The 16,748-nt window shown below is 38.8% G+C and overlaps 1 protein-coding gene across 2 annotated transcripts in view; it reads left to right on the top strand.

The window, feature by feature from the left end:
• Window positions 1-16,748, top strand: part of SND1 (staphylococcal nuclease and tudor domain containing 1) — a 520,505-nt gene that overhangs the window by 396,467 nt on the left and 107,290 nt on the right. For both annotated transcript variants that reach the window (XM_074193769.1, XM_074193768.1), the window contains one exon: window positions 11,094-11,203. In XM_074193769.1, the coding sequence (XP_074049870.1) occupies window positions 11,094-11,203 (110 nt within the window). The remainder of the gene's footprint in view (window positions 1-11,093; window positions 11,204-16,748) is intronic.

The following is a 16,748-nucleotide window of genomic DNA, read 5'->3' as shown; positions in this document are numbered from 1 at the left end:
TTAAAATTAAGTTCAAGACACCAGATGCTGAGGCTGTCACAAATGCCCACTCCCCTTCATCATCAAGAGGCAGAATCTGTGCTTGTTAAACTCTTGTCTCCACTGTGCTACTGTTACATAAAAGATTGGTTTTTGTAGATGCTTTGCTATATAATACCAGAGACCTTTATGTCTCCATCTTCTGTCTTTGGATGATTTGTTGTTCAGTATAGGTTTAGGGGAAGATAGGCATCTGTTTCAGTATTTCCAAGAAATAAATACAGGCAAAAAAAATGTTTTATCCCAGACATAGAATTTCAACACTGCTGGTTGTTTCTTTCTACAACCATTTGACAGATACATTATTAACCACTACTTATAGCAAATACTAAGATTGACAAAGAAAGCAGACAAGAAGAGAAAGGGCATGTTAATCAGTTGGGGAGGAGGGGTTTATTTTTTCAGCTTTTGGTATGCAATGAAGAGATTATAGAAGGTTGCTGTGAGGCCCTGATTGTAATCCACTGCACCAACTTCATGTGGTAAAGCCCTGCTCCTCTTGGGGAGGGTGATTCTGGAATCTGCAGCCAAATAGAAATCAAGCCCAGAGAAACCTATTCTAGATATTTCCCATTCACAGATAAATAGAGGAATTACTCTATAGTCCTGTATCCTTTCTATAATCCATCTTTGGAAAATGGTCAGTGATTTAGCATTTACCACTTACTGGCTTTGAAATCCTTGAGTTCAGAGCTCTCAGAAATCTGTTTAAGATGAAGAAAGCATTTGCTAATGTATAAATTGAGGTAGAATTGTAGGAACCCAGGAAACGTAAAGTATTCTATTTGTTTTCCATTTCTAATGGTCTTTCAGTTCTACTAATTTAATATGCTTTCTTCCTGCTCCCCTTGCAGAGTTAAGATCCACTCATGTACAACATCCAGAATTCTTCCAGCAGGAAAAAAAAAGCTCTTCCTTCACTGAGCCCCTATCCATAGCCTATGTCAGCACAGTTAAAAGACTTCAGAGGCTCTGCACTTACTTTCTTTTTTTCTTCACTATACTTCTTTCACTTCTTTTCTGCAGAGGAAACTGCTATTTTCATTCCATTGTGAAGACTCAGTGCTGTTGCTCTTATTCCCAATTAACTTCAATTCTGGTCTTTAAGGAAAAACATAAAATAGGTACTAAATAAGAGAAGTCCAATGAAATACTACCCTTAAAAACCTAGAAGTTAAATATATAAAATAAAAACAGCATCAAACTCAGACTTGTTCTCATTCTGGCTTCCTTAAAAAAATTACATTAAATCAAATTCTTTTGTTATTAGTATCCACAGAACTCCATGTTCAAGATTACCTTACATGTTTCTAAAAACACTACTGTTTGGATTAAAGCAGTAAGGAATTAAGAAACATAAAAGAGAAGATGGAATTTCCAGGCATACTTGAATTATTTCAGTATTCTTTTATTGTTTGAATGATTCCATAAAACAAAAGTGATACAAACTTTTAGGTGCCAGTCTCACTGAACTCTGTGATCTGTGGAGAAAAATGCAGACATGAGAAACCTGGTCGGGCCCCAGCTGGGGCTCAATTTTAAGTAGACAAGCTTTTATTAAGCACTCAATATGTTATGAACACTAGGGATGCACAGAAAAGCGAAGACAGTCCTTGCCCTCAAGGAGTTCACAATCTAATGGGGGGGACAATATACAAATAAGAATCATAGAATATCAATCAACTCAGAGGGAAGGCACTGACAATAAGGGGGATTGGGAAAAACTTCTTGTAGAGTGCAGGATTTGAACTTAGATGTGAAGGAAGCCAGCGAAGCCAGAAAGTGGAGAGAAGGGACATCCAGTCAAAGCCACAGAGTCAGAAGATGGAATGTCTTACATGTGAGAGAGTTAGAAGAAAGACTTGCATCTCACTGGATCTAGGATACACAGAGGAGAGTCAAGTATAAGAAGACTAAAAAGGATTGGGTGATGAAATAGCTGGATGACATATTGTATATTTGATCTTGGAGGTAATAGGCATTGAGTACATCTTTGCTTAAAGAAGATCATTTTGATAATTGAGTAGAAATAGACTGGAATCAGAGAAATCAGTCAGAAGGCTCTTACATTAATCTAGGCTGGAGGTGGTGAGGCTCTTCACTAGGGTGGGAGCAGTGTCAGAAGAGAGAAGGAGGTATATCTAAGACATATTGTAAAAGCAGAATCGAGTTTCTTTGTAAAAGATTTGTGAGGGGGGCGGCTAGGTGGCGTAGTGGATAAAGCACCGGCCCTGGAGTCAGGAGTACCTGGGTTCAAATCCGGTCTCAGACACTTAATAATTACCTAGCTGTGTGGCCTTGGGCAAGCCACTTAACCCCGTTTGCCTTGCAAAAAAAAAAAAGATTTGTGAGGATGGTGAGTTATTTACAAGTTCCTCATTTAGCAAAATTACCTAGCAGTCAATCCACGCAAGTAAAACCAACTGGATGAATAATGTATCTTTCCTAGATTGACATGTTCTTAGATGGATTTATTTAATCTACCAGTACATATGTCTTGGACTGGCCCAGCAGTTGAGAAGTGAGCCAGGTCTAGAGTTGACTTAGAGGAGATCAGGCTAGAGTGTATTTGAAATTTTATGTTTCATTGATCCCAAGCTGCTTCTCACTAACAAAATCCATATTTTTAATACCAGTATTCTGTCAGTGGTACATGACTATGTACCATGATCCCAGTAGAATCAAAATTTGCAAAAGGCTAAAAAAAAGAAAGAAAGAAAAGCTATAGTGGACATTAATTGATTGTAACTTATTACCGATAATGATTTGAATTTGTTATTGTCAAGTGTTTAAATGATCAGAGGAGAAGGGTCACTCCTCCAGCAACAAAAGTGAGAGGTGCACACAGTGTCATAGTGGTGACTCTGAAAGCATAGGGTTTGTTTAAAAAGGAAGGCTTCCAGGGTCACACTAAGTGCCTAGCACTGAATTTGAACTTGTATCTTTCTGATTCAAGCCTGAAGTTCTATCCACTGCACTGTCTCTATGATCCCATGATCTCAATAGTGTAAAAAAAAATTCTATATCAGGAATTGGTTGATTTTTAAGAGGTAAACCTAACGATTGAAAGATAATGTATTCTGCTATCATGGAGTTTGCAATTGACCTGGAAATTCTGTATACATCCTTGAATAATAAAGAAGATTTGCTATTCTCCCAAGAGAAAGAAAAAAAAAATGAAGACTTCTACACCGTTTATAGGCTTTGATTCATCAAGAAGATAGTCAACTTTACAAGATTCTCACATTTTGTTAAACACCATTATCCCTCCATATTGCTGGTTCCTATTCAAAATAGAGCTGAATAGAGCTAGAGGAAATTCCTAAATCTCTTTGATTGAGTCCATTATAAATTTATTTTATATAATGTAAACTGGGTCCCCATTTCAGCAAGGAAAACATTTTATTCCTCCCTAATTGATTCAATATCCCACTCCCTCCCTTGAGGACCTATTTCTATCATTCTTCTGGTCACCCAAGCTTATATCTTAGACTCTTCACCATAACTCATCCCAAATTAGCCATACAGCCACAGCCCTAGTTCAGGCCTTCTTTATCTTTTACCTGGATAATTGCAGTAGACTTCCACATGCTCTTCCTGCTTAATCTCTCGGCACTTTTCTAAAATAAAGTCTGACCATTTCACCACCACCACCACCACCCCTGCTCCAGTGACTTCCTATTGCTTCAAAGATCAAATAGAAGCTCTTCTCTATTGTATTTAAGATTCTTTATAATCTGGCACCTGCCTACCTATGGAATCCTCTTACCTTCCAGTCTCACTGTCAAACCATGCTGCCCTTTTGAAACATGTACACTTGAGCAAGGTATTCTATCTCTCATCTCTCTGCCTTTGCACTGGAATACTCTCTCCCCAGGATCAGCCCACCTCCTGTAGGAGACCTTTCCCCTTCCCTTCCCCAGATTGCTTTCTGTCTGCTGGAATACCTTGAATGGTGAACAGGTATCATTTTGGCCTTTCTTTTTCTCCCCAGCACTTAGTACAAAATGTTTGTTGACTGTAGTCATTGTGTATATTGGTTTCCTAGCTCTCCTTACTTAACTTTGCATCAGTTCATTTAAGTCTTTCCATGCTTCTCTGTAGCCATCATGTTTGCTGTTAGTTTCTGATATTGTCTAAAGTATTTATTGGGGCAGCTAGGTAGCACAGTGAATAGAGCACCAGCCCTGGAGTCAGGGGTACCTGAGTTCAAATCCAGCCTCAGACACTTAATAATTACCTAGCTGTGTGACCTTGGGCAAACCATTTAACCCCATTTGCCTTGCAAAAAAAAACCCCAAACTAATAAGTAAATAAATAAAGTGCTAAGTGTGTGCCTCAGTACCCATACATTTGTGAATTTGTATTGGAGTCATTTCACTGAAAGATAGTTTGTTGAGATGAAATTAATCTAGTTACAAAGCTCCACTAAAAATATGCTGTTAAAAATTGACTGGTGGTAGTGACAAGAACTTAGAAAAGGATATTGGACAGCATTTCATGGCATGGGAAGTATTTCCTGTTGGGTTTTTCTTTTGTTTTGTTTTGGTGTTCTTTTATTCTTTTACTCCCTTTTTTCCTTGATAGTTAATCTAGGGAAATTTCAAGTGACAGCAAACCATGCCATTCTTTTTTGAAATTACCTATTACCCATATGAAATAGAAATTAGAAACAAAGATAATCCACCAATTTACCTCATCATTTGCTCTTTACTAAGCAGTTTGTCCTCTAATTCTATGGTTGGTCCTTCTCTGGAGCAGAGCAGCATATGCTGCCTACAGATAAAGCCTCTGGTGTTTCATTTCATCTTTTTCTTTTAAGAACCTATCAGGGTAGCTTTTCTGTTTCCACTGAGATATGAATTGTGCTTCAGTTGCATTGGAAAATATTTTAAGGCATGGGAGTATTTAAAACCTGAAATATATAACGAGTGTTAAACATCTTTAAACATCTATCTGGGATACCTTATTTTTATGTAGAAGTTGACCTCTTTTTAATTTTAGGATTTGATGATGAAATTTCTGCTTTCATTAAGAACTTATATCTTTTAACCTAATCCTTATAACCACTGTGTAATTTTTCTGATACTCGGTCCAGATTTTCCTTCCCTAATCCTAATTATACCCCCTGTTTTCAGGCTAGGCAATTTTCTTCCTTGTGTTTACACCTTTCAAATATTTGCAGATTGTTATCATGTCACCCTCTTAGTCACTGCTTAGCTGAGCTGTACAGATTTAGCACCTTTTATCTTTCCTCTAAAAGCAGGCCTCCCCACCCCTGAGTCATTTTTTTAGTGCTTTTTTTTTCTGTGTTCCAATTCTCTCTATTTCCCTGTTGCCACAGAGATATCTGGAGTTGAAAATAAGATCCTAGGTGGGAGTTCCCCATGTGTTTGCCCTTTCCTCATCTCCTTCTTACATTGGAAATGCTCAACAATTTGGTAACCTTAGGCCTGTCTGTAATTGTCAGTCATTGTTTACTATTTCATTTCAATATTACATTTCTTTAGAGGAGTAAGTTTTAAGTCCACTAAGGTAAATTAGAACTGTAACTGATCTCTCTTTTTTTTTTTTGCCTTGATGCCTTGTATAATTGTAAAATTGGCTTCACACAGAGCCCCAACCCCACTTAGTACCACAAGCCTTCTCTCAAAGCAACTGGAGACCTCCAGAGAGCCTTTGGATCCTGCTTCATCTCAGGCTTTAACTCAGGATCCAGATCAGAAGTTAGCTACCTCTTTCATATAAGTCAGCATTTTGGGTCTTTCTCTTTGAGCTCTCATTCTCAGTCTCTTGTCTTTTTTTTTTTTTAGTATGTGTTATGTTGCTGCTTAGAGGATGGGGACAAGAACCTGTGACTTCCACTTCCTTTCCACTTTCCCCTCCCCCCAGCTAGTTTTAGTGCTCAGGGTATTTCCCTTTCTGGCTCCACTAACTTAAACTCTTATTTTCAACCAAGTTCTCAAAACTTGTCTCCACTAGCCTACATAGCTTGCTTCATTCCCCACAACCCAATAAAAAAGTAACTTTTAAATCCCCAAACTCAATTTTTATAAATCATATTATATACAAGGTACAGTATTCAGCGTCATACAGTTTCTCTTACTTAGCTATCATCAAGTATCCTTTATACAGCAAGGAATTCTAATTTACTGGTTCTAAAACTGTCTGGGCAAGCAGAGCATTTGTGTTAATTGTCCTCATTAGGTCAGTATTCTTTTTGTGGTGGGGAATTGGTCAGTAGAATAGTTTATCCTCAGCTCAGCATCAACAAAGCATTCCAGAGTTCTACTCCAATTAGGAATTCCCTGCTAGATAGATCACTTCTAGAATTTTATACCTGGAATTTTAGCCCTTGCCTTGTGAGTTCAAGCAAGTTTAGACTATTTATATTAAGAGATAAGATGTGAAGTGATTTGTTTAAGATCACAAAACTGGTCAGTAGAAGACCCACTGCTGACCCCACAAGGTCTCTCTCCTGGTTCTTCATCTAGGCTTATTGTGTTACACTTAACACATATAAAATTTGCCCATTTCCCTAGAACTCACAGATAAGTTGAAAGTATGCAGTGTTAGATGGCACAGCCAAAATTAAAGCAACTCATGGAGATTTAGAGTAATCAGAGTTCAGGGGACATTTGAAAAAGGGGGAAGATATTTTGTGACTTGCCTGCCTCCACTTGTTATGATCAGTTTGAAATTCCACCAAAGGAAAGTCTAGAACAGTAATAAGCATCTCTCTCTAGCTTCCTTTATAAGAGAGAAAGGAGAATGACTTAGAATATTGGGAAGGGTTTTATTTTACTATGAGTTGCATTTTCAAGTTTAAAAAAAATAATTTTTATTCTTTGAATGATTTACAGGAGTTGAGAGTAAGCTCAGCACTTAACCTGCCTCTGTGTTATTCAAAACATAGCAGAGTTAATATACCCTTATCAGCAGGCAGCACCAAGCAGGTGCATTATCAGGGAAGACAGCTATTACAGGTAATATGCACAATCTGAAATTGCAGGCACTTCCTAAACTGAGCTGGGGAGACTTTCTGGAAGTCTGGTGATACCTCACTTCCTATTTAGAGCCCAAGGCCCTGCATGGCTTTGAACTACCTGTCAACCTGCCCAGGTCTGCAGTAGCAGCAGGCTCTGGTTCCCTTCCTGAGAATGCAGCTTCCTTTCCTTTCATCCCAATGATTTTTCTTTCCTTCTTAAATTCCCTTGATTGGTAACAAGTATTTCACCAGAGATTTGAGCTCTGTCTTTCATTCACTACTTGAGGGAAGGTGAGGAAGTAACCTCAATTTTCCTAAGTGATTTAGCCCTACAACTACTAGGGGAGCATGTGTGAAACCTCACCTGCTGGTAACATGCGGTTCTGCAGAACAAGCAAGCTGTATGTTTCCTGGGTCTTGACTTTGATTTTTAGAAATTTCTGAAGAATCTTGTTCTCATTTTGTCCCTCCTCTGTCTGCTAGTAATTGCCTCTCCTCGTGTGGCTTGTCTCTGTGAAAACTTTCTCAGATTCCTTTGCATTCATGGGTATAGGATCGATTGTGACTCTTAAGAAAGGTTAGAAGCTGATCCTAATATTTCTGTCGTACTCTTTTGGAAGAACTGAGGTAGAAAGGCATGTGAAAATCAAAGTTTCACCTAGAAAGGGAAAAAAGACCATTGGAAAACAGACTTGCATTCATGTTCTCCTTCCTTTTTGTTACCTGCCTGACAGATAATTCCAGAGAAACTCCCCTGCAGCAGCTCAGAATTAGGTGAAAGTTTGTGTTTTGGCTCCTCTAGAATTGTTATGTCTCCTGTCAGCTTGTGGTGTTTGTTTGTGTCTTTGCTCAGGTGTAGATGCTTTGTGATGCACTTTCCCTTTGCTGCATGTTAAGCAGGAGTAGGTGGGCAGCCTAGTTGGGTCCCCCCGACTTAGAGCTGGGCTGGGGTTAGGGAGAAGAAAGGCATGGACACTATTCTACCTTCAAGATCTCCCAGAGGCAATCTGGTTTGTACAAGGAGTCATCTGCACTTCCATTTGAGTAGTTAAAAATCTTGTTCAGGTAGAAGATATCTTATCTTAGATCAGACTTGTTTCTTTCACCTAATGAAGTTTGTTGGAATGAATTTTCATGCAGGTTCCTCAACTCCCCCTGAACCCCATTCTCTTTTGTAGTCTCATTCTCCCGATTTTCTTACTCAAGTGCCAAGGATAGCTACTGAAGTCCTCTTGCAGACTGACTTTTCTTCCAGGTAGTTAGGTGAAGGGAAAATGTTTCTTCTGATTTTATCTATTCTCAAATCCATTGCTATGCTTCCTGGTATGTGGTCCAGAACTAGACCCCATACCACACCTGGCACCCTTCTTGTCATTGTACCACCACCCATCTCTGAACACTATCAAACATTGTTTTTATTGGATTGCCTCTCATGGATTCTTTTGATTTCACATGGTTTGCAGACTTATACATTAATATTCCATTTGACAGGTACTTCTATGAAAATCATGGACTGTTTTCTCTTTCCCTATAGTAGTCCCTTCTTTCCTAGACTAATCTTAGGCACTGCTCTGAGAGTTTATTACCTTTTAAATGACTTTTGTCAAAATAGGCTTGTTCCTAAGATATCTGTCTCCCTTACCTGGCCTAGGCCACACCTTACTCTGGTTGGTGTTTCAGCAGGTCCTGGACCTACTGCTTGATCATACTCTCAACTGAAGATAGCCCAGCTCCTTTTCTCTCTTTTGAAAGTCACAGAAGACTGTCAAATCTAGCACTTGGGGCTCAATTTAGATTTTTTTTTTTTTATCTTTGAGAGGCATTGGAGCTGAGAAAGGAAACTCTGTTCTCTCTATACTCTTCCTGAGTATCGGAGGGAGATATACTAGGACTGGGGAATCAGAAAGGCCTCTTAGACTCTAGCACCTCAACTAGGCTTTGGAAGAAGCTTTTGAGAGACAGAGGGGAGAGGGGAATGCATATACAGATATTGGAAGGGGGAGGTAGGAGGAACAACTTATCAGAGACATAAAAGTAGACATGGTATGCAAGAATTTGAATGGTTTTAACCACACAGGAGTTGATTGGTATTTAATTCTAGAGGTAAGAGGGTGCCACTGAAGCTATTTGAGCAAGAAAGTGATCTTGGTCACAACTTGCTTTAGGAATGTCACTCTGGCATTCATGGGGAGAAGAAAGATAATTGAGACAAGAAGTCCAATTAGAAGGTTCTAAAATAGCCTAGGTGACTGCTGATGTAGGCCTGGAATATTGATGTTGTCGTGCAAGTGGATAAAAGGGGATATCTGCTATAAGTGTTAGGGTGATAGAATCCACAACACTTAGCTACCATTTCCCAATGACTGGTGGTTGGAGATAGGGAACTACTTAAATAAAGGTTAGTACCTCTCAATTCCCTGCCAGTGCAAAATTGGACCAGACTCACAAGAGAAAAATTTATCTTCCTTTGTCTTTGGAACTCCAATCCTTTCATTTTTCAGACTATTTTTTCATTTCTTTTTCTTGATGCATTTTGTTTTTATATCACTTGCATCTGAATATGTCTTCCCTCTACTTAGCAAACCTTCTCTTGAAACAGTTTTTTTAAAACAATTCTGCCAAACCAACTGACATCCATCAAGTCTGCCAGCATATCAAATATTCTACAGCTATAGTTCCCCACCTCTCCAGCAAAAGGAAAAAGTGCATTTTCTAATATATTTTCTGGGGCCTTGCCTGGACATTATAATTATGACTTTTTTATTTCAATTTTGTTTTATTGTCCTTTGTTTATATTGCTGACAATTACATATATTGTTTTCCTGGTCTGCTTCTCTCCTCATCAGACCATTTGTGTTACCCAACTCTGAAATCCCTATATTTGTCATTTCTTATGGTGCCATAATTCCATTTTACTCAGATGCCATAATAACCTTTCCCTAAATAATATGCCATCTCCTTCGGTTGACAAAACTTTCTCTGCCTAGAATTCTGCCTTAATTCAAGACTATACCGGAGTGACAGTAGAGTAGAGTGTGCATCAAACATACATCTCCTGTGAGGTGACAATATTTGTAGACTAAATGAATCAAGGGAGTTATTAATTCAAGTAACAAATATTTATTGGGTACCTACTGTGTGCAGAATGCTACACTCAATGCTGAGGGTGTGGGAAAGAAAAAGTTTCTTATCTTCAGGGAGCTTCAGTAAACAAGATATATAAATAAAACATATTATGAAAAGTTTTCCAGATGTGAAATTGAGTGGTAAAAATAGTGAGTCCAGAAAGAGATGAAAGGAAAGGAGGACTTTATATAACTCCCTGAAAGATAAGTAAGGTTTGGATAAGTGAAGAGAAGAAATAGGGTACTTCTGATTTTAGGATATTGTAAAAAAAAATCAGAATGATAGGAATATGCAAAGAATATTCTAGAGTATGTGAGTAGTTCATTTGGTTAGCTCATGAAAGAGTATGTAGGAGAGTTTGAAAGGTAAGTTGTACTTAAACTATTGAGTCTGAGGCCCAAGAATGAAGATTTAAGGCAAGGGCAGAATAGTCAGTTGATGGTTTCTGAGCAGGCAAGTGACATGATGAAAGCAATACTTGAAGAAGATTAATATGGCAACAAATTACAGGAGAGATGTTGGACAGAGAGATGGGAGGCATGTAAGTTATTGAGTTGGGCTAGCCATAAGATAGTAGAATTAGGGTGATATCTCTGAGAATTAAAAGGAAAACTCAGGTTACATTAAAAATGAAGAATCAGTAGGTAGCACTTTGTGAGTTACTGGATAATTGAGTAGAACCTAGGAGAGAGAGAAAATAGAGACAATTTTGAGATCTCCTGAAAAATGATGTCAGAAAAGGAAATTAAAGGAGAAAGCCCCAGGATTTGGGAGGAAGAAGGCATGACTTAATTCCTTTTATTGAATAGTAATTCCATTGCCCTCTGAATGAAACCTAGCTGGGGTTCATTCAAAGTCATTTGTCATGGTAAAGGATAGGCCTTCTTTAAGTCTCTGTTAGGAAACTGCTTTTTTTTCACTGTGCTTTTTCCTGTCCCAGGCATTGAATGTCCCCGTGGAGCCCGGAATCTCCCTGGTCTGGTACAGGAGAGAGAGCCCTTCAGTGAAGAAGCAACACTTTTCACCAAGGAGTTGGTGCTACAGCGAGAGGTAGGAGACTACTGACCATGAAGTCAGGTCATAACAAATACTCTTCTGTTATTTGTCCATGGTCCAATCTTAGAAGACCATGACATTCACTGCTCAGATTTGCTATCCTATAGATTGGAAATCCGTTTCCTTTCCATGGGAAGCTCTTGTAACCTGCCTGCTTTGTGGTCTTTATGAGCTGCTGTTGTCCTGGCCATTGTCAATTCAGCAAGTCACAAAGCTTCCTGAGAGCTTTAAGTCCCACCAAGGCACAGCCAAGATCTTAACGCAGTCAACCCAGGACTCAGCAGCACTCTTTCTTGGCTTATTAGCCAGACCCACCTGCCTCTAGCTGAATTTAGAAGCTTGACTAACCCTGTCAGGGTCCAATTTTCTTTGAACATTTATTTGTATCTTTGAGTAATTGCATTTTCTTCAGCAGGTTTTCTGACTTAATTTAATTGTATTTCTGTTTCTGCCTGTTAGGCAAGCTCTTTCAGGCAGGAGTTATATTCTCAATTGCTATGGGCACCCTCTTTACTGGTTTTTCTCAAGACCTAACAGCTGATCTTTCACCTTCCTGGGGCTATGTTGTCAGCTGCTGACCTTACTAGCAATGCAGGAAGTGAAAAGCTTGGGGAGTGATTTAAGTTCAGAGCCACTTTCTCTTTTCATTTCTCTTCTAGTCAACCTGATTGGGGACCAAGAACCCTTCATGCAATAGACCATTGCTTGTTCTGGATATTAGCTTGAGGTGTGATCTAGATATCCCTTTCTGAGAATTCTGTAGATGCTTATGATAGGTGTCTAAAATAGAACAATGATATTTAACTTTATTATAGAGTTTGCCTATGCCTCTGGAAATAGTCTAAACTCCAACCCAGAATGAAATTGGTTAAAAAAAAAAAAGGTCATGCAAATTTTGTTCCTTCCTTATTGCTTTTGCATGTGAACAGACACTTGGTAGTAAATTAGAAGAAGTAAACTGAAACTTTCCATTTAGCCCCCATTTTGAAATGAACCTACAAAGTCTGAGTATGATAAGACTGGCCTAAGAGACATGTGTGTATCTAGACCTTGAGTTTAGAAAAACTAGAGCACTGAACCTGGAGTCATTGGTATCGCTATAATTGTATGGATCACAGTCTCTTGGAATTTAACTTGATTTCTGAAAAGTCAGGGGATGTTTTGGACATGGGAGCTAGAGTGGAATATTCTCTATACTATTTGTCATTAGTTGTGGGTTTCAATTTTAGCCACAATCTCTTATTATGGTTGGGACCTACTAATGGTACCTAGTACCACGCAAGTGTCTTGTGAGGATGTTGTCTCATTTTAGGAGATTGTTTCCTTTAGAAGGGGGGAGGCTAGGTGGCGCAGTGAATAGAGCACCGGCCTTGAATCAGGAGTACCTGGGTTCAAATCCGACTTCAGACATTTAATAATTACCTAGCTGTGTGGCCCTGGGCAAGCCACTTAACCCCATTGCCTTGGGAAAAAAAATCTAAAAAAAAAAGAAGGAATGAGTAACTGGGACCCTTTTCCTTTGGCTTTGCAAGAGCTGTCTTGATACACCTGCCTGCTTCTTAAACTGATAATAGTCCTCATCAAACTCACTGTAGCTGTTGACTGTCAGTGAGTTTGGGGGAAAAACACTAAACAAACAGTGATTTTTTATCTGCTTTCACCCACCCACCCTACCCCAACCCCACCTCTGCTCCTCTCAAAAACCACAGCTCAGCCTTGTTAGACATTTCAGTGGACAAACCTCTAGTCAATTTTAAAGATTCCCCAACCTAAAGAATTTAAAAAGAAAGAGATGAGTCCTTGGATCTTAGGGAACAAATTGATGACATTCACAGCAAAGAGACTGCAGTAAAAAGAGCAGTTTATGTTGTTCTTTCATACAAAAAAGTTTCTTCTGAGAATTATGGGGTGAGAAATTCATATTCTTCAGTAAATTGCAAATACCATGACTGTGTCTAGAAACTTAAAGGAATTCTAGGACAAGGGAAGGAAGAAGAACCAGCCTTCAACTAGATGCCCTGAATAACTTGTCCTTTTAACTTTTCTTCTGCCCCTCTGAAGCAAGAAAAATGGTGAAACTTGATGACATCTGTAGATGTTTCTTTCCAAGGTTCTAGATACATTTCTATCAAATTACTTGATGGGTGCTTCAGTGTAATCTGTATTAGTCCCTTTGTCCCAGAATTATGCTTACCTGCAGATCTTTATTGATGGGGCAAAGAAGCATCTTCTTGGCTTTGTTAGTTCTCCAGACATCCTTCTAGGTTGGTTGTTCTTACTGCCATTATTCATAAGCACCATTCTCTATCCAGATCAGATGATGACTAGATGTGAGAAGATTCTACTATTCTTGATTCAACTAAGTCTTCCATCTCTCCATACCAAAGTGATCCTTCCTCCTTCACTTTTTTTTCTGGTCACACCTTGTGAACTCTCAGAGCATTTTTAGATTACAGAAGTGTGACTAGATAGAATAAGGTGGATATAGGACCCAATAGGCTTAAGAAGAGTTGTGGATTGGGCATGTAATTTCCTTGGAAAGGGGATTCCCAAGTAGGAAACAGCTTCCGTTATGCATTGACACCTACTCTGCAGCTTAGGTTTGTCTGAAAAAAACCAAGAGGTTAGTGACTTGTTCAGGATGACATAGTTGGAATGTGACAGAGACAGGACTCAAACCCATCTTCCTGGCTTTGAGGTCAACTTTATTCACCATGTCTACCTTCAAGATGGGGAGAATTGAAAGAGGGAGCTAGAATTATATAATATGCATTGCCTGTAGAATGGGAATCCTTCTCAGGCAAATAATGAGTAGTAACCTGGCAATTTGAGAATAGAAATGACCAGAAATTTTCCATAGATTGTTACTTAGATGCTAAATGACCCAGATTCTAGAACACCTGGCAATCAGTTCCTTAATAGTCACTCTTCTCTGCCATTCTAGTCTATCTGGAGTTTTTTCCATTCCATTCCAAAGCCTCTCCTGGACCATTCAGTGTCACACATAGCCCTTTCTCCACATTGTCAGTGGTTGGATTCAGGTTCCTGCAGCAATTATTACATTGAGAACTGTCATCTTCACTCATGAAAAGTCTTTTATATGGCACAAGTTAACACTGAGTTTTTGATATTTCATGTTATCACTCAGCCCTGCTTTCTACTCCTTCTTTTCAGAGTTTAAGGATTTAGTGTTTACTCATTTATCTTTTTTCGCCCTTCAGAAACCTCATCTTGGGGCCTTTTTCACCCCTTCTGTGTCGGCAGCCCAAAATTGTCAATCTAAAACAAAGTTTTATCACCCTCTTTGGATTATCTTGAGTACCAGTGGTACCAAGTCAAGAAAAGTAAATAATTTAGGTACCACAAGAAAGAGGTAACTTAACTAAGATAAGCCTATTTGTAATTCCGGGAATTAATAGTTTGCTGAATAGAAGCCCCAATGAGCCAAATCTCCTTTTTTTTTTAAATTTTAATTATTTAAGGGATTGGGGTTTAGTGACTTGCCCAAGGTCACACAGTTAGGCAGTTATTAAATGCCTGAGGCCAGATTTAAAGTCAGGTCCTCCTGACTCCAGGGTTCATGCTCTATCCACTGTGCTGTCTAGCTGCCCTCAAATACTCCTTAAAATTCCTAATACCCATCTTTGGCAGGAAATGATTTGAAATAAAGATTCTTCCCCCGAGCCTTCTCTTGTAGGACAGTTCATATATGGAATACAGAAAAAGGGAGAAGTGGCTATAGGCTCACCAAAACATTGGATTAGGAATTAACTGAATGGCTCTTCCCCCATCCCTTGTCATTGACAAAACTACTCCCCTTGAGGATCAAAGATATGATTGTTGCTATGGCTTTGAACAGTTAGCATCATGTGACATTGATCCATGCTCTTGTCCCAGGTACATGAAGAGCTACTGTCAAAGGATTGAAAATCTGATTCTAGTTCCCAGGTAGTAGTTTGTGTCGGTTAGTAACATCTCCCCAACTTCTATACTATAAATCAGATTATAAACAAAAACTGGATTTCCTTACTCTACTTATTCCATGACCTTGGGTAAGTGATTTGTCCTTATTCTATTGCCCCATTAGGTAAGTGCTGCTAGACCCTTCCTTTTCTCATAGGACCATTCTGATGAAGAATATAACAATAATTTGTCAGACCTTTGGGCACCTTCTTGCTAAGTAGCTAACCAATCAGCAAATATTTATTGACCATTTTCCAAGTATGCAACAGTGTTTAGTGTTAAGAAAGCCTTAAGAGCATATATATAGTAGTTAAGGAATCATCATAAGGGAGTAAGACCATGATTTTTCCATTTATAGGCTAGTGAGGTCTCTTGTCTGTAGAAAATATAGAGAACCTTCCTTACTGAAATCAGTGGCCACCAAGGCTTTTCCTCCTAACCTCTAAGCATCTCTGAGCTCTCAGAAATCTTTCATTACTGTTTCATAGATAACAATGGGCTCATGCTGTCTAGTCATAGCACGATCAGAGCTACTGCTCTGACCTATTTCCCTTCTTCCTGCTACCACTGAAAGAGAAGAAGTCACCCTGGGGAACTGGGACTGCATGCTCCAGCTGCCAATGCATAATTCTGTGTACCCTTTCACCTCTACCACCTCCACTTTCTGCTTCTTGAAAATAAAAATATATGTAAACATTTTGAATTACTGAAGAAAATGAACTTTATGCTCTTAAGGGAATGGAGAAACCAACAGTGGGAAATGATCTGAGGTTAGGGTGGATAGAAGAATGAAAGAAGAAAGATAAGAGGATGGTTTCAATCTCCATCACCATCTTAGATAAGTTATGGTAGTCTGAACGATTTTAAATGAATCTGAATCTTTCTCTCCTCCCTTTGTCTATCTGCTTCCACTCTCCCCTCACCAAAAGCAACTTGCAACCTCAAGGATATATGAGGGCCTCTGTGCAGTCGATCAGTAGAGGATTGGGAGCAAGGTTTCAGCAACAGATCCAGAGCATGAAGACTGCAGGAGAATTCACAAGGTTAAATATAGATTACCTTATAGTTAAGGCTTAAAATATGCTTTGTTTTTTAAAGGAAGATTTCATAGAAGGAGTAAAGGCATTGATCTTGATGTAACTGAGTAACACTAATTGAACTAGATATGTTTCTGGAAAATCATTCAGCCTACCCAACAATTTTCTTTTGTTATTTAATAGAATTACACTCACTTTCTCATTGAATTTCAAATGCTACCTATTCTCCTCTTCCTGTCAAAGGGCAATCACACATTATGGTTAGCTTTCTACTCACCTCCCTTATTCTAAGGATGGTTGGAAGGGTGACTCAATTCAGTCATACAACCAAATACATTCCAATTGCCTCTATATCCTCCTCCAGTAATAGATCATAAGCCACCACTAGCCTCTATGTTCCAGTAATTTGCTTACAGTTTGAAGATGTTTTTCTTTGGTTAGATACCAATAAAGAAGTCACCTTTTAGGGGAATTAAAATTTTAGAGTTAGAAAAGACCTTTTAGTTCAACTACTCTGTTCCCTATCTGAAAAATGTAAA

This window comes from Macrotis lagotis, chromosome 7 (assembly GCF_037893015.1).
Source record: "Macrotis lagotis isolate mMagLag1 chromosome 7, bilby.v1.9.chrom.fasta, whole genome shotgun sequence".
In the NCBI taxonomy this organism is placed as follows: Eukaryota; Metazoa; Chordata; class Mammalia; order Peramelemorphia; family Peramelidae; genus Macrotis; species Macrotis lagotis.
Note: the sequence above shows the minus strand (reverse complement) of the source record. Positions and strands in the feature narration are given on the sequence as shown.